The sequence below is a fragment of the Patella vulgata genome, chromosome 4 (genome assembly GCF_932274485.2).
Source record: "Patella vulgata chromosome 4, xgPatVulg1.2, whole genome shotgun sequence".
In the NCBI taxonomy this organism is placed as follows: Eukaryota; Metazoa; Mollusca; class Gastropoda; family Patellidae; genus Patella; species Patella vulgata.
In genome coordinates, this window is record NC_065882.2 from 64,213,577 (window position 1) to 64,241,215 (window position 27,639).

Here is a 27,639-nt window from a genome sequence, read left to right on the forward strand (position 1 = left end):
CTGCGGAAATGCGCTGTTGTTTTTATTAGAGGTAACCAGTGTATGTTAATAAAAGGCCAATTGCCTACACATGAACATAAACAGTTCAGATGGGCGGCTTATCTGACGGGCCCCAGAGATACACCGTCAACAGTGAAAATGGATGTTTTTGATTTTTGTCTTAATAATGAGTAATTGCTCCACCAATCCTCAGACATTCGGCAATTCGTTGTGGCATGCTCCTAATCAACCGTCCAATCAAGATTTGGGGCAATCTGGCCCACTCCTCTTGCAGTGCCACGGACAATTCTTGCAGTGTTGTCGGTTGACGTTGCCATCGACGAACACGTCGTCTCCCGATCAAATTCAACGTAACACACTAAAGCAAAGATACGCTAAACAGTAAATCTTATGCAAGAATCGATAGGAAAGCAAACATGGACAGATAAACCAGCACACGGCAGTTTTCATCAACCCTTCCTTGAAGTGACAAATTTGACAATGAACTCCTCCCATGTGTATGGCGCTATCGCGTATCGCATGTGCAGCTCAGTGGTTCTGTTGGGGCGATAAGTTCTTCATCTGTGAACATACTCTCAAAGCATGTCAAGTATCCATGACTATTTATCATATCACAACCTGCATATGGTATTTGGATTTCAAAATCCCCTATATACTTTTTTTTGGAAGAGTATATACTAGTATTGACATAGGCACGCGAATGTATGGTCTATATATATAATTATATGGGCTATTATTTAAAAAATAGTTTGAAAATTCCTTTAAGAAAGGTAGGTTGCCAGGCAACGAAAATGGTTTCACGAATTTAAATGATGCATGTAATATACAAATCGGATGATAACTTTTGTAGTTTTTGCGTTTGCAAGGTGCGACAAAGTGAAAAAAGGGCCATAACTCCTGAAGAAATAGACGGATGTTATTGTAATTAAAAAGGATTCTTCATCTCACTAATGTAAACAACATAAGCCATGCAATTTCAAAACAATCAGATATGACTAATATGAGATAATAAATTTAGTCTGTAGTAAAGTGTTCACAAGAAATTGGGGACGGCGGACTACGGACTACGGGACAGTCCCGCAAAATGTTTCCAAATCCCGCGTCCCCGAAAACCAGCCAAAATGTCCCGCAATAGCTCACATGGAAGACTTCTATTACAGTAATATGCGTGAATCTAGTCTCGTGATAGTCTATTTGAGTATTGGTCTTGTCAAAATACTGACAGACCCACCACAAATTGCTTTAGAAGGTTTTTTGGTACCAAGTTGTAGATATAAATGACCTTTCCACGTGCATCATACTGAAATCCACCGGCGTGGTTCCCCCTTGTCACTGGTGCAGGACAACGTATACTCATTCGGATGAGACGTAAAAGAATTCTTGGCAGCTGGATTAGCGCTGGTCTCGGGCAGAATTTCCCTTATCTATAGGACACGATATGGCATATGCCTGTCTTCATTAGCCCAGTCGGACGTTAAACCCCATTTCGTTTACCTTTAACTCAAAGAAATAAATATTTTAATGTTATAAACATAAGAAATGGAAAATATTGCTCGCCGCCATGACAAAAATCAACTATCCGACAACACCAGGACCGCCTCCATACTCCAAAAAAAATAAAAATTAAATAAATATTTTTAATCCACATCTTATGTTAAAAAAAAATATTGTAAAATCTCAACTACCAGTAGAAATCTCAGTTCTAAGACAAAACATTTTCTAAAATCTCCAGCTATTCACTTACATATTGCAACTTGGAAAACGTACTTTTTTCGTATGCTGGGCCTTTATTATAGAATAAACAGCCAAAGCCAATTATTGTCAGTGGGCCATTTCAAACTCAAAACAGTCCAGGGAGAGAGAGAAAGGAGAGAAACAGACACACTATAATTCGATTGCACATAATGTCGTTAGCTATGGGGGAAACCAGGAGAAAATCCGCGAGTTTAGACGGCGAATCTATTCCTTGTGACGTACAAGTGGGTAATCGAAACCACGCCAGTTGACTCAATGACAAAACTTAACCAATCGGGCAACCTCCACCCCACCCCCTTACCAAAAGAATAATAAAGAATCACAGCAACCGAGAATATTAGCTGACTACTGTGGTATTTGCCGTGACCGAACGCCATGCATTTTATGTACAATGGAAAGCTATTGGAGGACGATGGATGTATCGAATTGCTTGTTCCTTTATTTGAAGGTGGGGATGGATGATCGAATGGTTAGCATGTGCGCGCTGTATCAAAAGGTCTGTTATTGAGTCAACTGGCGTGGTTTTGATTCCCCGGTTGTACGTGACAAGGAGTATAGTCACCTATCCAACCTCGTGGGTTTTCTCCTGGCCCCCCGGTTTCCACCCACTGATAAAGACCACTAAAACGCGCATGCAAATTATTGTAATAGAATTGAACCATGTATTAGTCTGGAAATGACCTAGTTTGTATAGAGTGCACGTTAAACCCCATTCCCCCCCCCCCCTCTATCTCTCTCAATCTATATTATATACTTGATTTTATTGATTATCATTTGAATTCGCTTTCGCTTTATTGTCTTTGAATTATTCAAATTCAAATATTTATCTATTATGTATAACATGATGGTGTAAAGGTATCTTGTATTATTAATATAGCATGACCATGGTGGTCAATCAGGGAAAGTTAAAGATGCATATTTCATAAGATTTAGATAAAGAGCCGACAGTTATCGCAATATAGTTTAAAAAATAGATAATGAAAGGGGAATATGTTTAAAGTTTCTGTCAAGTTACTTCATTCTGAGAAGAGGAGTTATCGTCGTTTACAGAAGAGCTTAGTCTTGATGGTCATTTTTGAATTAAATCATAAATCTGTTAAAAATCAAAACCGTCCGAAGTTATGGAGAGTTGATTATGGGCCTGGTATGTAAATACATATCACATTAATTTTTTATAGAACATTTGAGGTCAAAGGAACGATCTGCAATATGCAAATTTAGCTCTAAAAAATGTATCTTTAACCAGCATAACATCCTTTATACTCAGTTATTATAAAATCTCAATGTTTCACAACATTCAGCATGGTTAAACATTGGCGATAAAATCTGAAAAAGTTTCACTACCTTAAGCATAATTTAATTTTAGCGATGAACGATTAATGTACATGGATGACAATTTGGCGGCCATTTGACTGTGACTTAAAAATTTCATTCAACTTCTCGAAACGGTTCAGTCGAAAAAAATTAATAATTTATGTATTTTGTTTGAAACAAAGGTTTTTTTTACAGCTACAAAAGAAATTGTGTTTGTTTTTTCGAAATGCAAGATGATACTGATTTCATACATGGGGTACAGATACAAAGCAGGCTGATAGTATGAATATTATATGACTTGTTGCTTTGTATTTATATTTATTTATATTGTTGCTATGTTTATCCTAAAACATTCGTGATAAATATAAATAGTTTGATTGTCTATTGTTGCTATGTTGAAAAGTGAAGTATCAACATTATGATGCATACTGCCTCAGTTTTTTTGTTTTTAAAGATAATGTCCCGCAATAAAGATGGTCACCCTAACTACGGACCGACGGAATGTGATATACGACCACATTTCTATGTGGGCGTATAAAAATGCTAAGAATATGCCAATTTTTAGTCATTTATCTACGGTCTCACCAATCAGCACGCACGCCGTCGGGCAGGCCTAGATTAAACTAAATTGAAAGTAGATGACAGTTTAGAGAGTATTTCCCCGATTGTAGTTATCGAAATTGTTGCTATTTTTTTTTATTAACTTTACATACCAATCATTGTTATTGGTTCTCGTTAAATGAAGTTTATTATTTTGGAAATAAATCAACCTTTATACGTTTATTATGATTGTAAACAAATTGTGTTAGAGAGTATACAAAATGGCTGAAAGGTATAGATAGATTTACGATGTTGTTATTTATATTTATTTATTTTACAACTTTGCATATGTATTCGTATGTTAACAGCCATTATATAGGACAGCTCAAAATATCATCAATCAGTACTATTGAAGAAACTATGGACGCGATTGTCATGCAGGCATTATTAGGTCACAGTCTATATGTTGATATTTGTCTAATATAAAAAAAGTTGTTTTCTTATTATGATGTTATCGTCATATTGATATCGTGTGGCTGTCAGTGCAACGTTCACGATACCATTATTAATCATATCACCGACTTTCATTTCATCATTTTGGATAGTGAATAAAATACTTTAGATCAAATTGGGTACATACATGCTTGTGTAATGTTAGATTCGAGAACATCACAAATTGCAAAAAACTGTGTGGTAAATCTGATGTTTGTTTTTTAGGAACTAGGCCTAGCCTAATGTGTATGTTTAATTAGACATAAAATTATCTTATTTTTGAGAAAGTCACATACATTAATAAACAAATTAAAGTGACTCAGTTTCGCAAATGGAAAATAAAAATAAAGGGTTCTAAGAGAACCACTGAGCTGCATGTGCAACACGCAAGAGTTGATGAAAACTGCCGCGTGCTGGTTTATCTCTCCATGTTTGCTTTCCTATTGGTTCTTGCATAAGATTTACTGTTTAGCGTATCTTTGCTTTAGTGTGTTACGTTTAATTTGATCGGGAGACATGTTCGTCGACGTCAACGCTAACCGACAACACTTCAAGAATTGGCCATGGCACTGCAAGTGAAGTGGGTCAGATTGCCCCAAATCGTGATTGGACGGTTGATTAGAAGCATGCCACAACGAATTGCTTAATGTCTGAGGATTGGTTCAGCAATTACTCATTATTAAGACAAAAATCAAAAACGTCCATTTTCACTTTTGGCGTTGTCGAGTGAAATGGGGCCGTCCGATAAGCCGCCCATATGAACTGTTTATGTTCATGTGTAGGCAATTGGCCTGTTATTAACATACACTGGTTACCTTTAATAAAAACAGTAGTGCATTTCTGCAGTTTTGTATTGTTTCTGAATATCTCCTACTTTTTTTTAAGAGTATAATTATTGACAGTACACATGTTCCAATACTCTTAAAATGTATATTGAATAAAAGAAACAAATAGTGACCTGTTAACGGCAGCAATTTCCAACATTTTGAATAGAACAAAACCTGGAACTATATTTTCAAGATGGGAATATGTCTTGCCGATTCTGAATTAGTCCTTACCAAAAACAATCTTTTTTTACATTTTTGGGGGGTAGACTTTCTTCTGTAAAAATACCATAAAATCTGATAAACACACCATTTATCTTAAATAAAACAATATTGACAAAACTAATGCATGGTACATGTAATTATGATTATATTTGACATTTTTTCTTTCTGTAAGCTACATATTCAATATTTGAATTATAATCATTTGATTAATTACATAAATTTCATTTGGTTACCATTATTTGTGTTTATTTTATATCTATTACCATTTTAAACTAATTTTTAAAAAATTGAATACAATTTTTGTGTTGTTGGGCTTACTTGTACATGTAGTTCAATGTATCATTTCTAAATTAATTACCTTTTGAAGTGTGAATGTATGTGCTTTTGGAAATCTACTGCCAAATCATGGTTTCCACCTCTATTTTTTACACTACCCTACTGCATTGCAGCTCTGAGTGGTTGACAGGTCTGATGTTTTTCAACCCTTTTCATGGACATTACTGAATGTCACCTGATGTTTTGATGTATTTAGACATGGTTATCAATTTGAAGGGTATTGAAAATATGGACAGATGCAAGTGGGTAATACAGATAAAGCACTTAGTGTCTCATCAGTAAATAGGTCTATATTTAACGCAACCTGAACACCACTGCCCATAACTTAGATATACCGGTATTCAAAATAGAGAGGGGATCTGAGATTGAGTTAGCATGGTATTACACCAGTTCTACACCATGGTAGCTTGTATAAAGACACTACACCATATCTGGACTTGAATTTGAGCCAATTTGTAAAATTTTTTTTTAGTGAGAAGAAAGATGAAGGTTCTGGAGAGAGTTGGTGGGGTAGCTGGATCCAGGCAGCAAAAGATACGGTAAACATCTATTATTTCTATGTGCATGTATAATGATCAGCATGAGAGAATAAGAAACCTTTTGTCATTGTGAATTTGATTTTCTATTGTCTCAATTTTGGGTATCATTTTATGAATTTTTGGTACATTTTATATTAGATATTTGCATTTATATAGGCCTGCAAATCATACAGGGATATTTTGTCCTGACCCTTGTTAATGTTTGTTGGTCTGTTCATTCACAGATCAGAATGTTGCTGGGATTATGTAAATTCAGAGAGTTGTGCAACAATTTTTATATGCCCACATTGAAATATCTGATTGGCTTTAAATTTATATGCACTGATTAATTAAGGTCATGAGACAAAGAATCCTATTGATTTTCAACTATTTTTGATAATTACTGCTGGAGTTATGGCCCTTGAATACTTTGAAAAATCTTGTGGACGCTCTAGAGGCTAAAGTTAATATCAGATTGACTTTAAATTTATACACAGTGTTTAAGATCATAAGACGAAGAATCCTATTGATTTTCAGCTTTTTCCGATAGTTGAATATTGCCTAATTTTTATTTCAGTCTGCCTCGGCAATGGAATTTGTTCGGAGAGATTTAGGCGAGTTCACATGCACAGTGCAAGCTGATACACAACATGCAGTTTCTGCTACTTCAACAACTGTGAAAGAAACATTGAAGGTTTGTGTGCAGTACTCAACTCATAGATTCTCAATTAATAGAGTAAATTGATGCTGGACATGCATAACTTTCCTCCCCATATAGCATAAGTGAGTAACCATAAAAAATTAATCTTAAAATGACCTAATCTGTTCTATATTATTGTCATTGTTTAATGTGCTTTTTTAGGCAGAGAATGCAGCAACTGCTAAAAGTCGTATGAAGGAAGGGATCAATTCATTGTTTCAAGGGTTGAGTAAAGCTCTAACAATACCACCAGATGATGATGGACAGAAACCAGTTCTAGTGGTATCCTCAGAATCGGCAATCTATGATAGGTCAAAGGTCAGTAATATTCTTAATATCAGTAGAGGAGATATATAGGTACAGTGTAGTTGCATCAGTAAAATCTTAACAAAAAATTGGTCAAAATATATAGGTACAGTGTAGTTGCATCAGTAAAATTTTAACAAAAAATAGGTAAAAAAAAGAGTAACATAAAGACTGTATTATTTATATTATCAGTAGATAATAATAACCTCTGTACACCAACAGAATAATATTCTTTGAATCCTGCATTTCATATTAGGATAGTTAAAGCTTTAAAATGAAAGATAATCAATTGGCACAAACTTTCTCAAAACTTGGATACTTTGTAATGGTGATATTTAGATTCGGTTATCATGGCATAACAAATTAATATCCTTGACAGAAACATGTTAAAGATACATTGTAATAGAAGTCACTTTTATAAAGCAATACTAAGCAGTGTGGCTGTTTACAGGCATCTAGTTTTGTATTTCAACAAATCCTAGCACTCGAAAAAAATACTTCACCCAATTTGTCTATGTTTTATTTTTAAGTTTCCACTGAAAAAAAATTATTCAGAATTCTCTGATAGATACTATTTTTGCCAACAGGTGAGATTACATGCCATACAAGTTGATCCAGGAACTTATCTAAATGAACCAACTGGTCCTCGAGAACATTTTATAGAATGGTGCCAACATTTTGATATGGAATCAAGGAAAGGTGATGTGTCCGAATTATTGGTATCCAAAGTGGAAGTTAGAGCACTTTACACAAAATTGGTGAGATACTTTGTTTTTTATGTAACCACATTCTAGTCATGTCTACCTTCGACTTAGACAAAACTAGCTGATCATCTAGATAGAGGCTGCATTCTTCATCCGATTTTAATGAAACTTTATATTTTGCCTTAATTCCATGAGATATTAAATATGGTCAAATTTAATTTTTCGCCGTCATTGCCCTTGACTTAGCCCAAATACTTCAATAATAGCTTTTCAACCAGTTGCAATAAAACTTGGATAAAGTCAAGTTTAAACATGATTTGTCAATTATTTGTGGAGTTATTGCCCTTGATTTTACCCAAGTATGTCAAAAATAGGATTTACATTATTCATGCAGTTGCCTTAATTGTTCATTAATTGTTCACTGGAGCATAAGGAATTTGTGATAGTAAATTTTACAATGTTTTCCGCAAAATTATTATTCCATTCACATTTTTACGTTTAGCTCCTGTGTTGGCATGTCCTTGCATTGGGAAAATTGCAAAATGCTGTAACCCCTTTAGAACATTTTGAATACCTTACCAAAGATTATGTAACTTAAGAAATTTGTAAGGAGTCCATTATGGCTGTAACAGCTATGTTTAGTGACTGTTCAAGAGTGGGTTTTAGAGAACTGACTGTGTTTTTACTAGAGTTTTATCTTGTGATCAGGTACCAGCCCAAGTATCACATGCTGAATTCTGGCAGAGATATTTTTATAAACTACATCAGATGGCTTTAGATGAGGCAAGAAAACAGGCATTGATAAAACGTGCTGAAAGATCAAGGACCGATAATAACTCAATAAATGGTAATGATGTCAAATGTTTTCCTTTATTAGTCTCCAACTGGTGATGAAACAGAGGTGGTTATAGGTCTTCTCTCTGTCCAGCAGGCATTTCCCACCTACTCATCATCAGCCAACACTGAGGGGTGGGGAGGGGGGTCTAACACGTGGCTTTGGATCATTGAGTCATGAGTCGAAGTCATGATCTCAAGCTTGTATGTGACAAGTAGTAGAGTCGTCTGTCCAACCCCATGGGTTATTGGGCCTCCTGTTTCCTCCCACTTGTAAAGCGAATAATTGAAATAAAATTGTACCTTGTGTTAGTCCCAACATGACCCAATTTGTGTTGAGTGGGCTTTAAACATCATCTCTCTCTCTCTCTCTCCCCAACACTAGGATCGATGCTGGGAAGTCCTGGTTAGTGAGCCAGGGCCTTGCGCACTAAGTCAGCGTGGCTCCCTAAATTGATTGAAATTTTTACATTAGATTTTCTCATGATTGACATTAAGAGATAGCTAATGTATTTGATGTATGTTGGTTTATTTTAAAGATGATTGGAGTGGAGATGAAGACATGGAAATCGTGGAATTGCCGGACATTCCAGAGGGTTCTGGTAGTCCCAAAAAACATAGATATCTTGTTGAGGAACAAACTATTACTAGATTGTCCCCTGAAAAAGATATAAAGGCTTCTGTTAGTGATAAAGAGAGTAGTAAGACCCCTAGTGCTAATTCTATACAAAAGGACAAAAAAATATTGGACAATTTGAAACAAAAATTTGTTACTGATCCAGCAGTTTCAAAAACAGTTGAAAACAAAGAAAGGGCATCCCTTCAAAGCACTGTTGAAACACAACTTCACATTTCAAAGGGTGATGATCTCCCATATGAAAATCTTGATTCCACAATAACAAAAGCGATTAAAAACGAACCTTCCCAAAATAGTGCTGAGTCTCCTGAATTTAAGGAAAGCAAGCCAACAGCGAAAACTTCCAATGTCCCTGAAAATATTAAAAATGCCCAAGACAAAGAACAGTTATTAGATTATTCCAAGAAAGCTGATTCAATTAATATACCTGAAGAACAGGATCAAAGTAAATTTGAAGATAAACTGTTGGACCAATCATATGAAACTGAAAGTAGTAATGATAAATTGAAAGTAGACCAATCCATTGGTCAGAAGAATGACCTGGTCAAACAGAAATCTGAGTCAGCTAACACTGTCTCTGAAAGTAAGGGATCGGTTGTTGAAATTCCTGCCAAGATTCCAGAAACATCTGTGGAGCAAGTTGTGGTTCAAGTAAAACCAGAGCCTATTAATGTAGCTCCAGAAGAAAGTAAGGAACCGGTTGTTGAAATTCCTACCAAGATTGGGCAAGGTGTTGTAAAACCAGAGCCTGTCAGTGTAGCTCCAGAGGAAAGTGTTGCAAATGCTGCTACCTGTAAGGTTGGTGAATTAAAGACTAAAGAAAAGGGTGATATGGTCGTCATTGGATCAGATAGAGAATCACCAACGTCAGAATCCAGTGGAAATAAAGGTATTTTAAATATAAGTTCTTAGTCTATATTTTTAAACATTGTCTATGTCTGTTCTTACTGATTTTAATATAATAACCAGGGCTCAAGATAAAGAGTGTATCCACAAAAACATTCCATATCCTATATAAGGCCACACAAAATAAATGTCTTGTTTCTCGGGCAACTGACAGCTGAAACTGTAGGGAGGGAGGGCGGTTTCTTTTTTTTTTTTTACTCATTGATGGTGCAAAATAAAATTTGGCTATTGCTGAAAATTGTTGGGGCGGGAGGGCGGTCTTTCTTTTTTTTTTTTTAAATGAGAAAGTCATTACTTGTTTACGTTTTTGCTTTCCGTTATATTCAACTTTATTGTACATACTTAAAACATAAACCCAAAATCAAGTCTACTAAAACACTGAGACTGAACACTGACTGAAAGGAAAATAATTTTCCATATTTAATTCACATAATTGAAATTGGTTTAAAATAAAATTCCATACGACTATGTAATAGCCCTCCATAAAGACAACAATATTTTTAAAAACTAAGCCTCTTTCACCAGGTGTATCAAAAATAATAATCATGGTAAACAGTATTTAAAACTAAATCTAGTATCGCCGGTTTATTTATAATTATTTACCGAATTCCAACCAATGCATGTCACACCGTGTCATCGGTATTGGAGATTGCCGGAAATACTGTTTCTTGGGATATTCGGTGTGTTTCTCAGGATATTCGGTGTTCTATCCGGTGTTTATATTGAATGACTATTTAAATCTAACTAACAACTGGTCAGTAAAACCATCAAATCGGTAATCCAATTATTATTTTCCGGATTATCGAAACTACCGTAAATGTGCTAATAATGACCCAGATTCTAAGGTATGCATTATGACGACTATCGTCATCGTATCGTATTCTTAGCTATAATTAATTAACCTGTTCTACGGTTCATTATTTTATCAATAGGATTTTCCAAACAAGGACCGACTGAAGCCGGCAATAATGAGCCGATTACGATCGAATGATGGAAATATTGTCGCCAATGACTTTTAACACGAATCAAATTCTAGTTTATCAGGGGAGGTAATTAATATCACGTGATACAAAATGGAGGTTCTTTCGATATCAATAAAAAAGGCAAATCTGCCAAACTTCGCCATTGTTCGGATAAAAAAGACAGCATGTTCATCTGAATCAGTTTTAATACATTTGAATAGATATACATGTATGGCGGATGTAGGTACATGCGGGATATTTTTTTTACGACTTGCTTGTCGATGTGCGGGCGGGCGTTACATATTTTTTTTTTTTCATCAAGACTAATAAATAGACTGCACGCGCAACCAATTTTGCGTGCGGGCGGTGCCCGAGAAACAAGTTATTTTATTTGTGTTGCCTAATATCAACACACCAATCTGATTAAAACGCAGATCCTATTTTGTTTCATTTTTTATAGTTCTAAATTTCGTTTTACTTGTCAAACTACACTAGGATCTGGAAGAATTGTTATATAGCCAGCGTTTGGTTGATGTGAGGGCAGGGATGTCACTAACTTTTCAAGTAACAGGAAATTTTGCTAAAGTAAGGGGCAGCAAATGTTTAGGGCCTCAGACCAGAATCTGCGGGCAAACGGAAGGGTGGGGAGTGTGTTATGGCGTTAGGTGCATTTCGGGTCAATATTTTACATGACAGAAAGTTTTTTTTAAAACATTTTGTGAAAATATACATTAAAAATCTATCCCAAAAAACTTTAATAATCCAAATAAGTGCTTTTCAGTCATATCTGAGTAAAGTCTTAAGATAAGCCTTATTATAGAATTGCACGTCTACCAATTTTAAAACTGAAATCCGTGAATATTAGTTTAGGCTTTGCTAAAACTTATAAAATCGTAACAATTTGAAAAATATATGAAATATTTTTAATCTTCATGATACCAGATAAAAGTCAGGCTGCATTTATTCGGAATTAGCAAATTTCTGTCTGCAAAACCGATAAATCCCGTTTTCTAATTATTGGTGTAATCGCGTGAATGAAAATCCCTGGAAACGTGACATCAGAGTTTTATTTTCCCGTAAGTGCCTCCCACATAAACAGTAATAGCGCTTATATTTCTATAACTTTTGAGTCCGACTATTTTCGTATATTGAGATCGATATCAAAGCATTATAATACAACCGCTAGTAATATATTTAAACGAAGAAGTAATCTAAAATCGCAGATTGAAAGTCAGCTAAATTTCAGTCAATCACTCAATGCCAATGGCTTCCGATTTCAAGCTCAAGTCACGTACGTGACGTAGCGTGAAACGTTTTCTGTTCACGGGAGAACTGTCAAAATCGTATAGACGTTTACTATTACTACTAGCCATGAGGAAAAATGACAGTAAGGGAACGGACCTTGTACAGTCAGTACAGGTCTCTATTTTATTAGGTACGCTCATGTACTCTGCTATTAGTATTACTACTCCTTGATTACAATATACTTATAAGAATCATGAGGTCGATTTATACAACGGAAGTAAGGGGGTCACCTCCCTTTTTGAAAGTAAAACTAGCATTGGCATAATTATGAACATTTACCGTGAGAAATAGCCTTCCGTGCGGGAGAAAGGTCGTAAATCTTTGAGTATCACGGAAAAAACTGGTTAGTTGATACATCTGTGTGCTTTGCGTTTAGGAATTAAATTAGTTTCAATTAATATAATGCCAAATCATTTTATTAAAATGAAATTGCTGATTTTTTTAGCTGAAAAGTAGCCGGAAATTGGCCTAATGTAAACAGCAAAATTTGCCGGTTGCCAGCTTCTAATGACATCCATGTGTGAGGGATTAGCCAATTAAACGGTCTGTTTCAGCAAGTTCTTGGCGTGCGATGCACGGAACTGTGGGTATTCCACTAGAAACATCAACGCTGATTGGTTATTCAAATAAATGTCTGACGTCATAGGTCAAAAGCTGCTCGTATGACCCCTGATGCGACCTCCCACGACAACTGGTCAGATCTTAATACAGAAAAGGCCATCGAAAGTATAAAAAAAAATGAAATATAGCTCTGTATTTTAATCAGATTGTGATAATACAACATGCCTGATCTTGTGTCAAATACCAAACCCATAAGAAACACAGACAAGTAGTTATAAAGATTTTAGTTCACTTGCTGTGCATCCAGTTAAAAAGATCACAGCACAAGAGTTTTAACCATTTTCATTGAGAGCAATGATTTACTACTATAAACCATAACAATACATGCTCTATCCTGTGATACATGCAATACATGTAATACATGTAATTTTATATTTGGCTACGCTTCTGATAATCAAAGCATGCAAATTCACTTCTTGCGGTTACAATTACCATCTGACTTGTGATGACACGTCTTACATTCAAATCCATCAATCCCTATGCATTACAATGAATGTCTAGTTGATGAATAATCCAACCGAATTTGGTCCAAATGAATATTTCTTAGGATTTAGGTGTAATATCACACTAGTAGTGTGGTCAAATGTTGCCTTTTGAATTCCAGCCTTAATTCATTTCTTTTTAGACCTGCTCAGATTCTAGTGCAATAATTTTATGTTTTATTTTATATATCATAGTGCTGTATCAACATTTAGATCATTGTACTTTATTAACGATTACATCATAGTGTTTTATTAACATTTAGATCATAGTGCTTTTTTATCAATAAGATCATAGCGTTTTATTAACATTTAGATCATAGTGCTTTATTAATGTTTACATCATAGTGCTTTACTAACATCTGAGAATGGTTTTATTTTCTACATCTGTCTTCTTACATGTAGCCCTATATATATGTCAGATGTTTTGTTGTTAATGCATGAACTAATGAGCTGTTAACAAACTTACTACTCTGCTTTATTTATTCTATCCTATCGGTGGTGCATGTACTGTATCTATTTAATTAGATTACCTACGATTGGTTCCAGATCTGAGTAATGAGGAAGACTGGGATAAAGATTTTGACTTGGATGTCACTGAAGAAGACTTAAAAGCTGCCGAAGAACTGGCTAAAAAGATGGGAGATAATCTGGACTTGGAGGTAATGAAATAAAACAAATATTAATTATTTTTACATGTGACAACTTCTCAAGAATGAATTGTAGGGTGTTGACAAGACAATCAGGAGCCAAAGATTTTACATGTAATAGAATTTGTGCAACAGATTCCAAATATAATTTGCTATAGTTGATACGTACATGTAACCATGTGTAACATTCTGCGCCAACCAGACTGTTAAAGGTGGGCATGCATCATTGAGACATACTATTACGTAGATCTACATTTTTCTTCCTACCCAGCATGAGTGAGACTTTTTCCTTGTAAGCCCCTATACCTGCACCACTGATAGGGGTGAAACCAGGCAGGAAAATCTTCTCTGCCAACGCAGGAAATGAACCATACTCACTGGGTTAGTGCTAAATGATAAGGCCAGCTCAATTTTTCGTCATAGGTCACCACAAGATGTAAACAGGGCTATCGCTATTCCCAACCCTAACCCCAAACCTGGACCTAGCCCCAATGCTTACACTAAACCTAACCTACAGTCTTGGCAACATCACATGCCCTAACCTTATTTACATTTCAACGACCTTGACAACAATTGTGCTGGCCTTAAAAAATAGATTTAGCCATACTCACTGAGGCACCATGACTCCTTGTGAATGATGTCAGTTTGAGACCGACTGGTCGTAAGAAGAACTGATTGCCACAAGATCAGAAAATAGAAAAAGCAGTCAGTGCATCACAGTTTTCATTAATTTGATGCTTGCATTATAAATGGTTAGCAAAGATTTATACGTTAAAATTATGGTAGGAATGTGTTGAACAGTTTCTAACATATACTGTATTTAAAATCTGTAGATGCTAATATTGCAGTTTGCTATTTTGTTTTCAGTAGAAGTTTACAGTTCATATTAAATCACAATCTGTTTTACAGAGTATTACAAAAGTTTTCTAATATCTCTGTAAAAGATGACTGCCTTCAACACATGACATCATATTACACGGCGTCAATCATTGGCTCAATGGCGTTTGCATTATTTACATAAGACGTTACTGATTCGAGCAGAATGGCGTCTTTTACTCATTTTAATACCCATTTAAACTAAAATAGGAAATAATTTTTACCTACAAATACTTCAAACTAAAATAGGAAATAATTTTTACCTACAAATACTTCAAACGTCTTTATTTATTTTCCTAATGCATAAAAAATTTCTTTTAGAATTTAATTTATAGAAGGAAAAAAGTTAATATTTGTGGCTCATTAAGTCGCATCAATGTCATCCTTATCAGTGATTGTCGTGGCCTAGCGAATATTCACTGTGGATCAGGGTGATTAAAGGTCACCGGAAAAGGTTCATAATTTTTTTAAATAATGCAAGTAATTATGTCAACATATCCTTTCCATAAGTATAACACGAACCCGAATGTCAATATTACCTGCAACAGGTAAATTTCAACGTTAGCAATTTCCGCCATTCTCCGTGGGTAGTCGTAACTTTCCGTAAATTTGACGTCATTTTAGTCCTTCTGCTCATATTCTTGTCTATATTTCTATGTGCAGAAGGACTAAAATGACGTCACGGATTGCTTATTAACGGAAAGTTCCGACTACCGACGGAGAACGGCGAAAATTACTAATGTTGAAATTTACCTGTTGCAGGTATTATTGACGTTCGGGCTCGGGTTATACTTATGGAAAGGATATGTTGACATAATTACTTGCATTATTTTAAAAAAAAATTGATGCTTTTCCGGTGACCTTTAAATCAAAGTATAATTGTATTTCTTGTTTCAGGATGATGATTGGGAGAATTGGGAATAAAATGGTTTCAATACTATGTAATAATAGTTGACTCAAGTGGTACATTCAGCATCTATTGTAATTTTACATGTAAATAATATGTACAGATTAAATATATTCTGCTTATGTCTTTCATTGTTTATATATTAGACTTATTGTATTTAAATCTGGGACCGGTTCTTAATTTGAGTCATCTAAGATTTATATTAATTTTACTAGAAATGTCTTGGTAAGAATATAGAACTCTTTTAGTCTTTATTTTAATCATTAACATGTCCGGTAGTTAGAATTTGGTTAGACATGGGTTGGTCTTCATATGACTTGAACTATTTTATTTACTTCAGACACTTAAAGTATACAGAAAAATACTAGTATTTAGACAAGCCAATTCTTTATTTTCATACTAGCACATATTTTCTTATAATATTCTTTGTAAAGTGTATAATGACATGTATGTGTATATTAAATGGAATTTTACCTGTATATGTTTCGGATGTAATATATCTGAATTAAAGAGAAAGGGTTCATGTAAACAAATCATTGTTCTTTTTATTGATAAATGTATCCTGGCTAGGGTATAGAAATGGTAACATACTTCCTTTTGTCTTAAAGTAGGTGAGGATACAGGTAGGCATAGGAATGAAAAATTTACTTACAATTAAAATACTAGACTTTTAATCTCATTTCCTCCAGACAGGTTTTCTTCAAAGACACCATTTCAACGATTTGTGTTTATAGTCTACTAAAACTTCTTTCTACATTTTTTATATGCCCACATTGAAATGGTCCTGGTCGTATATTGTCGTCGCCCCCGTCCGTTGTCACCCCCATCTGTCTGGCGCCCACAATTGCTTGTGGACGCTCTAGAGGCTCAAGTTAACATCCGATTGACTTTAAATTTATACAGTATTTAAGGTCATGAGATGAAGAAGCCTATTGATTTGCAGCGATTTTCAATAATTAATGCCAGAGTGTTGGCCATGGATCACTTTGAAATATCTTGTGGACACTCTAGGGGCTAAAGTTAACATCGGATTGACTTTAAATTTATACGCACTGTTTAAGGTCATGAGACAAAGAATCCTATTGATTTTCAACTGTTTTCAATAGTTACTGCCAGAATTATAGCCCTTGACCTCTTTGAAAAATTTTGTAGAAGCTCTTGAGGCTAAAGTTAATAGCTGATTGACTTATAGTGTTTCAGGTCATGAGACAAAGAATCCTATTCATTTTCAACTATTCCAGAGTTAACGCCCCTGATCACTTTGAAAAATCTTGTGGACACACTAGCGGCTAAAATTAATATAAATTGAGTCAACAATAAAGTTTGTGTGGGGGAGACTATATCTTATCGTTAATTCAGTCCGGTGCGAATGTTCTTAAAATGTGAATCCATTGGGTTTTCTAATGGCATTTATTTGCCATTATCTGGGTCAGTCTTTAAAATATCTATAATTTTAATCATAATTATAAATATAATTTTACATAAAATTAACTATGTACTGGTTACAGATTTTTTAATACCTGTATTTCAGTGGATAATTCTGTGTAGAAGGGTATTTGACTCCTTTAATCTAATCTAGGATGTCAAATCTTTGAATTGCCTCTACACAACTGTGATTGATATATGCAAAAGTAGTAAATTTCAACTAATTTGTGTTCCTCTACAATTTTATTTTCTTTTGTAAATCTAATATTAGTCTAGGTAACTACATTTTCTATATAACCTACAAACATTTAAGCATGCAAGCAAGCACATTCTCTTTATATGTGCAATAAATAAAATTGGCAGGATTCTAAAAGTAAAATTAAACCCAAAAAATTATAAAGCTTTATAAAAATGAGATCAGCAAAAAAAAATATAACATTTTTTAGAAGATTTACCATAAATACTGAAAATAGAATTTGTAATTAACACTGATGATTTTGAACAGTATAATAACACATGGTTATGTTAAAATGGACCACAGACAACATTTATTTAAGCGGTTGATCATCTGAGGGATTTTAAATTCATTGCAAACTACAGAATTTAGAAAATTGAATCTCTGAGAGTACTGTTAATACCAGCACCAAAATGGTTCAAGTCTATTCAATATTTACAAAGATATGATGAATTTGAAAGTTTGTCAACAATCTTCATCCTCTGCAGATGACTTACACGGGATGTGGGGAAAAAAGCCGCCTGTATGCAATACCCTTTGAGGTAAACTTTCATTGTCACACAAGAATTCCTCACTAGTCTATACTGCAGTGTCAGAAGAAAACTGCTCTTGGTGGACAGTGTGCAATTGTGGCTTCACAATTTATAAGCTCCGTTCATACAGTTGAATACAGCTAATAACAAGGATACCAAAATAAGGTATACAATAAAAAAAAATGTAACAAAAAGAAACCATATTAAAAAATCTAGTGTACATGTACTAGAAATAATAATGCATTCACATAGCTAATGAAATCATAACATTTCAGTTATATCTCTCTAATACTTTTAGTTGGAATGACTACATACATGACACAACCTTCAACATAAAAATACATTTTCAAAATGACTAGCACAGTAAAACAGTATTACTTCAAGATAAATTAGCTAAGGCTCTCACTTTAAAATTTTGCTCATTGTTTGAACATATCATTAATTTCAGGTTTGTAAGACTTTTTTTTCCAGAATATGTTCATTTTTTTTTATTGTTATCTTAGTTTAGAAATTGAGTATAAGTGTTTAGATATAAAAGCTATACATTTAACTGTAATTTGTGTTTTAGGGTAAATTCTTTATGGCAAATAAATTGAGTGACAGGTAAATTATTCTGCCAGTCAATTTCATCGCAGAATAGATAAAAAACGAGAGCCCTATTATAAATGAAAACAAACTAAATTATAAATGAAAACAAACTAAATAATAAATTATTATATACGCGCAGTCATTTGGGACCAATTTTTCTAAAATTGCAATATTCATAATTTTTGCTTACTAAATAATAAATTATTATATACGCGCAGTCATTTGGGACCAATTTTTCTAAAATTGCAATATTCATAATTTTTGCTTACAATTTTGTGATGTACTAACAAAAATGACAGGCATAATATAAAACAATTAGAAAACATGCACTAAAAATTGAAAAACAATATTTACAATTTGATATCAAATAAGACAATGAAATTAGTTGATGAATGATACAATAAAAATGAAAGAAGAATTTTTTATTTTAAAAATTAACCAAAAAATACCTACAAGTTAAAGAAATACATTAAAACTCTCTAATACTACAAAATTTTGAAAGGTACTCAATAATGACATAAAATTAAAATAATAAAATATTGAAACTGTCAAATACCACAAAATACTCTACAATCTCTTTTAATATATATGATAAATAAACAGATAAAATTCTGGACATAAAAATGATAAACATTAATCCATAAAAAATGAATTGAGTAATAAAAAAAATAACTTGTTTAGTACAAATGTTCCATAGAGCGAGATTTAGACAACAGATTTTGTGAAGAATTTGGCGCATGTGCATATGAAGATTTTTGACGGGAATTTTTTGATTTTCCATCTGGTGTTAATTTATTCAAATTAGCGTGTGCCCATTTTTGGATTGGTTTTTCATGCACAACAAAATCTGATATAACATTTAGACTACTTGTTTTCTTTGGAGTAACATTAAACCTGGAAATTGGAGTTTTATGAATTGGCTTTCTAAAATCTGTGGGGGAAAATCCAGGGCTATTTTCTAAAGATTTAAATGGCTGTCGAATAGATCCTCGAATATCTTGATTAGCATCCATGTACACATCATTTACATTCTCATTGTTCCCGTTACTGCCGCTATGCTTGCGTTGACGAAGTGGTTGACCATTTTGCCTGTCTTTTGCCGTCTTGCTATATTGAACGTAATCACTATGTCTCTTAATACCTGAAAATTTTGATGCTGCAGGTTGTGCCTTAACATAATGTCCACGGTTTTCATCATTTTTTCGCTGGCTGTTTCGACGAGAAATCGACCGCTTCCTTGCTAAAGAAGAATGTAAAGAACTGGATTTCAGGGGTGGAGAGAGTCCTTTAGGATCAACATAGTTATTTCCCTTAGTTTCTCCGTCTGACATATCTAAACGATTATGTGACGAGGGTGATTCTTTAAGCACTGTTATCTTGAAATTATCAACTCTGGGTTTTCTGGAACGAGTTTGTTGAGAAGACTGAACAAATTCATCAGAAGCCCAGTCTCCTTTTTTAAATAGATCAATATTTCGACCAAATTTACATGGAGATTCATCAAAATTTTGTAACTTGAGTGGGGTGGAACCAGGGTCTGAGACGTTAAGTTTGCTGGGGTATTTTGTTCGTTGTTTCTGCATTATGGTATTTTGTGGAGTCTGAGAATTCAAACTGAGAGACGGCGATGGTTCGATATTCAGATAATCCAATCTCCAGGCAAAATCTGTTGGCCTTGAAGATGAAATGGGAAAGCATGATGGATTGAATCCCTTATTGAGCATTACAGCTACAGTATTTGGTTCTTGACAACTGCTCTCACTGCTTGATGAAAGTGTTTTACTTCTTTGACAAGCAATAGCATATGGTGGAGGACATCCTTTTTGGATTCTTGAATCTGGCCCATCTTCACTTCTTACCAAATTATTGTGCTCAAGATTATTTTCAGAATAATCCTGGTATTGGTTCATTTCACTCTGGTTTTCATTCTTCTCAGTGCCGATTTTGAAGGTTTCAGCCACCTCATTGTCAGCCAGTTGAGTGACGGCCGACATATAACAGGTTTTAGGAGTACAAGGTGGTTTGATGGACGAAGCGGTACTGCCAGCTTCAGAACAGCTCTCATCAATAAACGGAAAGTTAGGACTACAACATGAATTACCAGACAAAACACTACTGTTGACATATGTAGGTTCCTCTAAACTGTTTGAACTTGAAATGTTGGACACAGGACTGTTTGGATGAGGACTTAATGGACTTGCACTAGTTAAATTGCTGGATCCATATGGACTTGTGTGCTTCGATTCGTAGCTACTTCTGCTTTTCATAATTGAAGGCTGGACATTTAGTACTGGATAATCAAACCTTGAATATTCAGGTGCTACTTCTAAGTTTTTTGAAAAAGAAACATGTTTCCGATTAATATATTCGTATAAGTGTTCATCCAAATAATTTTGTGTATTGGGATTCAATGCCGATTCAGGAATAGAATAAATGGAGCCATGAGTATATTTACCTTGTGGACGATATTCTGGATGACTGTTTCTAATCTGAGTGGAATTGTTCGGTGGTTTCAGAAGTTTTAACACAGATCCTGTGGGTATGGATATTGTTGAGGTATCTGGTACATATCTAGAATGATCAGACTTTATGACAACTGGAGAAGATCTGCAATGATATAAAGCTGGTTCGTCTTGAGGAGGCATGGCTTCTCGTACAGTTATATTATTATCATCAAAAAATTTTGAGGACGTTGTGGAGGAACTACTACTCCTGCTCATCCTTCGGATTCCGTCAGGATTTCCAAATAAAGATTTGTTGATGGTGGAGGTCGATGAAGGACTTGAAAGGGGCGAATCCAACATTCTTCTCTTGGACTCTTCCCACAGTTTATGAACATCTAATGGTGATAATGACCCTGCCTTCGAGTTCAGAACAGAAAGACTTGTGACGGAATATGGGCTACAATCACCCTCCCGTAAATCCTTCTGAGACCTGATTCGAAACATTAAGCCATCGGTGCCTTCATTAAATACAATACTATAATCTGCATCTTTATGCTGGGAAGTCGGTTTTTGATAGATAATATCATCAGTGGCACATGATGTATTTGACTGTGTTCTTATCATCTGGTTACCATCAACAATACCATCAGGAACTGTAGCTGAACGGGAGCTTGATTCCCAAATAGCCATTAAATTACGGTCTGTAGCATTTTGAGGACAGGGCGTGTTGGCTGCAGAATGAACAAATGGGCCTCTAGCATCTGCAGGAGAGTTTCGACTGAGATCAATGACGGCGTTACATGATTGATTGTAGTCCAAAATAGAATCAGACGTGTTGAATATTTCCCTTCTTTCTCGTTTCTACAAAATAAAAATGTATCAAAATTAGTCATCTGGAAAAAGGGTTTTTGAGTGCTGAAAATTATAAAAAATTATAAGACAAATCTATTGCCTATTAAGTTGTCGTCAAGATTTTGAGTAGACACTTACTGGCAGTTGCTTTATAAGATACACTTGATTTCATTGTTCTTGTATCACTGATGATAACATTGCTTTATGCCTTGTGAGTTTGTGTTATGCTTTGTGAGTTAGTGTATGCTTTTCCAGTATTTTCAGTGTTATTTTCTGGTGAGGTTCCCTCTTGCAATTACTGTAAAATTAAAGTTTTATTCCCAGAAGTTTTCTTTTTTGTGTTGCTAAAATAGTCATAAAATCAACTTACCGGAGTTGTTGATGGCATGATAGTAGGTTCATAGACTGTAGGTTTAGCATTAAACAGATGAACTTCACCAGATGGATGGAGAAATCGATAATATATCATTAAAAATACTAATCCTGTAAAATAAATACAAATAAAGTCTTATTCTTGAAAAACTGGTAAATGTAAAAAAAAAAGTAAATTATTGGAAGGAAATTGCCAATGTAAAATCTGACAGACCATAATGATATTTGGTCAGAAATTGAAGATACATGTATCGATACACCATAAATTTTTCTGAACTATTTTGTATTCATATTCGCTTTAAGAAAGAGGCTATATAGTTGTTCAAATTTGCCCATAAGTAGTAGAGGTTGTTTATACTTTTTTGTCGCGAACAATCTTTAAGCTTATAGGTATATTACACTTGTTGTTAAACTAAAAATGACAAGTATATACTTGTAGGTCAAGAGGTTAACTCACCTAATATAAAAGCACCAAAAACAATACAAGCAGTAACAGTAACTAACTCCGGTAAATCGGTATAAATGAACCATAATGTCCAGAGAGCAGAATTCTCCAGCAATATGAGAAAGTAAAATGCTGTGATCCTACGCCTGGTACGACCATCTTTAACATTTAAAAAACAAAATATGTGGATGAAACCAGCTACTAATCGAAACATGGAAGTCTCAAAGCACCCATCACCAAAATCTGTGCCTTGCACCGAAATAATAATTGTCATCACCAACCAATGTGTACCTGAAAAATTAAACAAGGGTGATATTAATGGCTGAATTGAAAACAATTTATGCTGTAGTCTACCTCAATCTGAACCTAGGACATGTTCAGCCAACTTTTATACTTTTTAAATGCTAAAACCACACTGTCACATGAATACACTTTTATATAAATCAGTAAAAGAGTGTATATTCTTATGATCCACATTTTTGATAATTGCAGTTAACAATATGGTGAATCAAAAAGGAATCAAGGAGTCCTAAATTGTGCCAATATTAACACTTACCAGCCACTAAAAAAATCCATCCTTTAAATACAACCGAAAATAAAACAAGGGCCATTATTCTAGCTGAGGCCATACAGGTATGCCATAACGAGTGAATAATTAGTCCAAACCATCTTCTAGAATATCCAGTCTGGTAAGCCAGTCGAAGAGCATCAGTATATGCCGTTACAGCCCAGGACAGAGAAATCAGAGAACTAGCAATTGAAACACCTTTTTGAAAAAAGAAAATTAAATAACACATTACTATACAATATTGAGACAACAAAAAATTCAGATTGTGTTACCACTACTTTGTTAACGAATTAAGACGCTTCGTTCTTCTTCTTCCACAGAGGGTGATATCGCAGATAAGTTGTCATATTTTTTTCATTTTCATTATCTTAGCCCACGCGAAGGGGTCTTCCTGTGGGAGGAAACCGGAGTACCCGGAGTGAACCCACGAGGTTGAGAAGGAGCCCCTATCTCCAAGCTACATACACTCACACCAGGGATCAAAACCATGACCGTAAGCCGGATGACTGTCCAGCTAGAGATCGTAGCGTGACACTCTATACCACTACCACCCGGAAGATGCTTCCAGTTTGCGTTGCATTTATAATTAACCTACAGTGACAATGGCTTTATTGTTATAAAAATTATTCTACCTGTACTCACCAGTTAGCCAATCAATATGCAGAGTAGTAAGAACAATATATAGCTGAAGTCCAAGTTGTGGTGCCGATTCCATAAAGGCTTCAATCAGTCTCAATATACTGATGTCATTTTGTTGTGAAAAGGCTATAGAGGTGTCTCTACAAACATCACCAGCTTTCTGTCTGGCTCTTAATCCAACTTTAATAACACCCAAATACCTGGAAAAATCATCAAAATCTCTGACTAATAATCTTATAATTCCACTCAAATGAGAAAATACTGATGTTTCTCAATAGCATGTCAATTTTGTACCCAACAATAAACTACCAAACATAAGCCCACAGATTTATTTTTTCTGTGTATATCGTCTGCAGATGTGTTCTAGTCAAAATCAGACTGTTCTTGGTAGTTCTTTTTTAGGTGAGTAACATTTTATTTGTGCTTGAAAACGATAAGAGAATATGTGTTGAAACGTGCTATGTGTGTATAAACTAGTGACTGTTTTCTATAGAAATGGTGTTGTGTTTTTTAATGTGTATAATCACTATATGCCACCCTTAAATTTAATAAATAGTGTGGATCTCGAAATATATTTGAAATATGGATCTTTTTTTTTATATTGGAATGAGAAATATTTACCTGAAAACTGGTCCAACTAGTAATAAATGAGGTAAAAATGTACAAATTGTCAGTTTTCCATCATTGTGGTACCACTTAATGCTAAAAAACTGCATAACAATAGCTGGCAAACAGATGAATACAATCGATAAACTTCCCCATACTATATGACCACCCTCATAGAACTCAACAACTACCAAGACATCTGAAAATAACAAAAATAAAACATTATTTATTTGCTTCTGCTCTAACAAGATATTGTCCATGATTTTCGATCTGATCACATACATGTATAACAATGCATAATGTAATAACACAAGGTCAATGAGAATAAACGATTTACTTGGCTCAACAGAGAAAGATAAACAGGGATTAATTGTCCACTTGATGCAAACTATGCCATTAAACATTAATTTTATTTCAATAACCTGTTTACACATATGTATAGGTTTTTATCAGTTGGAGGAAGGCTGAGGGCCTGAAGAAAACCCACAAGGTTAGACAGATGACCCTACTCTTTGTCACATACATGTACAAGCAGGAAATTAAAACTAATCCACTTGATTCAATGACAGACCTTATGATCTGAAGCATATGTGTTAGATCATTCGATTACCCGACCCCAACCTTGTTTCAATAGTGTGTGTCTCTTTGTTGGGTACAAAGAGTTGTACTATTATTTCCAGATCTGTATAAAAGGGTTGTTAATTGAGACTGTGCTAAATATCCTTTTTCCTTCCTTACTTTTCAATATAGCGAGTGGACAACACATGATACAATTTATACATGTATGTCATCCATAATGGAGTGGACACATTAGAAATTAAGCTGTCACCAATTAACCTTATTGTACACAGTGTAAACACAGACGTAAAGGTTTGACACAATATTGTGATAATAATCAGTGAAGTGAAACCATTGTTATTAAATCTCAGACTACTATTATCTTTTTCAATAAAAACAACAATTGAAGAAACGAAGTCACAATTAAGGTTAGGGTTAATTAAAATTAAATCAAGCTCTTGACCATAAACGCATGCCGACCATAAATGCAGTAGGCCTACTATATAGTGTAGGCTACCTTAATTTTGAACTTTTATAAAATACATTACAATTATAATTAATAATCATTATAGCCTAATTATATACATGCTGAGTTATAATGTTATATAGCATAACTTTGGCTTCCCAATCACATGACTGATAAAAAGAAAAGTATTTCCAGTAATTTAAAACTCAACAGGTACATTTTAAGGTTGGCAGCACTATACTATATAATATAGCCAATTTGTCTACAAATTTATTGCTTTTAAAAAAAAAAAAAAAAAAAAAAATGCAATCTGTCCAAATAGTAGCCTAAGTAATCACTTTGGTCAGGTAGCATAAACAAAAATTGGCCAGATACTAATATTACTCCCAAGTTATTTTTAATTTTAAAATATATTATGTATGAAACTATAATCTTCCACAACAGGCTGATGAACAGCACAGGGTCATATAAACAAAAGAAATTTCACTAAGTAAAACGAAACTCACCTGTGCCGATGTCTAATAAAAATGTAATCAACGAAATCAGGTTTACGAAAAGGTCGTAGCAAGTAAATTTCTTTGGTTTCATGGCGATCTGATCTTTGTGTACATCTATTGGGGATTCATTTTATCATGCCGTCTGTTAGTTTGAAATTGGCGGAGTTGATTTCATTCGTCTTCTTCCATTTTGAATTAGATGTCGTCCAGATTATCCAGTCTTTTGTACCATTCAGTTAAAGCGTAAGTCTGGACAATCTACACCGAAGCACCTGTAGTAGGTGGCGCTGTCGTAATGTAAACAAATTACGGTCATCTTGACCTGTTATTAAAGGTGTGCAAATTAACACCGATTGATTGCCGGCGGCTGGATTTACAGAAAACAATAAAAAAAAAATCAGCTAAAAATCACGTTACTTTATCAACAAAACAACATGAGTTGACGCCATTTGTTGAATATGACAATATTTGTATCTCCGACTCCTAAATCTAACCCAATTCAATATTTTCAAGCATTTTTAAAAAGATGTGCTCGTAATTATAATATACAGAGAGCTAGAGAGAGAGAGAGAGAGATGGGATTTAACGTCCACTCGACACAAACTAGGTCATTTCGGGACTAACGTAATGTTACGTATGGTTTAATTTTATTTCAATAATACGCTTGCGCATAGGGGTCTTTAGCAGTGGGACTGTGGGAGGAAACCGCAGCGGAGCTATATAGGGCCCGGAGAAAAACCACGAGGTTTGACAGACGACCCTACTCCTTGTCAGGACCCTACTCCTTGTCACGTACAACCGGGCATTCGAAACCTCGCCTGTTGACGTACTCAATGACAGGCCTTATGATACAGCGCGCACGTGCTAACCATTCGGCCACCCATCCCTCCTAATATATACACAGATGAATATGCAAAGATTTAAAATAAAGGTCTTGGTAAAAATGAAATTTTGAAAATGCACTCCGTGAAACTATATAGGCCTACATTTACAGAATTTGCTTAATGCAATGCAGGCAAAAACATTTATTCAAACTCACAACCACAAAGTATTTGAGATAAAAATAATCTAGAATAACTTTGGATTTTACACCCACATAAGGAACTAAAACTGACCAAAACTCATGAAGTGGGTCTAATTAACAAAAAAAATTAAAATCATAATTTGCTCACATTAATTATAATTAAACAAAACAGGTACAGTTAATGATGATAGCTTAATAATTAATTATTTAGCAGTTCAATAGACTTCTTCAAGTCTCATCAACATATACACTGTGTATAAATTTCAAATCAGTCGGATGATCTTTAGCTTGTAGATCTAGAGCCCCACAAAATCAATGGTATTCTTTGTTTTATGAACTTTATCACTATGTATAAATATTTCAATAATTAATTTGTTATCAGTATTATTTGTTTTTGTAATGGCATGGATTTATAAGTCATCTGCTAGTGGTACAATGTCAAACCTTGTTAGAATCCCAGATGTATTAGGAAAAAAAACAAAATGAAAACATGGTA

General features: G+C 34.5%; 2 protein-coding genes across 3 annotated transcripts; one reads left to right on the forward strand and one right to left on the reverse strand.

Moving 5' to 3' along the window:
• Positions 1 to 3,865: 3,865 nt before the first annotated feature.
• Positions 3,866 to 16,424, forward strand: LOC126818759 (BSD domain-containing protein 1). Of its 2 annotated transcripts, none has more exons than XM_050546308.1 (9): positions 3,866 to 3,901; positions 5,959 to 6,025; positions 6,582 to 6,698; positions 6,867 to 7,022; positions 7,598 to 7,768; positions 8,423 to 8,561; positions 9,088 to 10,074; positions 13,987 to 14,120; positions 15,882 to 16,424. In XM_050546308.1, the coding sequence occupies exons 1-9, from the start codon at positions 3,891 to 3,893 to the stop codon at positions 15,906 to 15,908; spliced, it is 1,809 nt and encodes a 602-aa protein (XP_050402265.1). In that variant the 5' UTR covers positions 3,866 to 3,890; the 3' UTR covers positions 15,909 to 16,424. The 2 variants fall into 2 exon arrangements, with proteins under 2 accessions (XP_050402265.1, XP_050402266.1); XM_050546309.2 differs by having other exon boundaries at positions 14,008 to 14,120.
• Positions 16,425 to 17,557: 1,133 nt separating this feature from the next.
• LOC126818755 (uncharacterized) lies at positions 17,558 to 26,314 on the reverse strand. Its single transcript, XM_050546304.2, has 7 exons — positions 26,129 to 26,314; positions 24,614 to 24,797; positions 23,996 to 24,192; positions 23,342 to 23,551; positions 22,798 to 23,076; positions 22,339 to 22,451; positions 17,558 to 21,977 (listed from the first exon to the last, which is right to left on the reverse strand). Exons 1-7 carry the CDS (start codon positions 26,208 to 26,210, stop codon positions 19,350 to 19,352), a joined length of 3,693 nt encoding a protein of 1,230 aa, XP_050402261.1. The 5' UTR covers positions 26,211 to 26,314; the 3' UTR covers positions 17,558 to 19,349.
• Positions 26,315 to 27,639: the final 1,325 nt, after the last annotated feature.

Coding starts and splice junctions, on each gene's coding strand:
- LOC126818759 (XM_050546308.1), top strand. Junction 10,075..13,986: donor AGAATCCAGTGGAAATAAAG/GTATTTTAAATA, acceptor CTATTTAATTAG/ATTACCTACGATTGGTTCCA. Junction 14,121..15,881: donor GAGATAATCTGGACTTGGAG/GTAATGAAATAA, acceptor TTCTTGTTTCAG/GATGATGATTGGGAGAATTG.
- LOC126818755 (XM_050546304.2), bottom strand. CDS start 26,210: ATGAAACCAAAGAAATTTACTTGCTACGACCTTTTCGTAAACCTGATT. Junction 23,552..23,995: donor GCATATTGATTGGCTAACTG/GTGAGTACAGGT, acceptor TTTTTCAAAAAG/GTGTTTCAATTGCTAGTTCT. Junction 21,978..22,338: donor TCATGCCATCAACAACTCCG/GTAAGTTGATTT, acceptor TTTATTTTGTAG/AAACGAGAAAGAAGGGAAAT.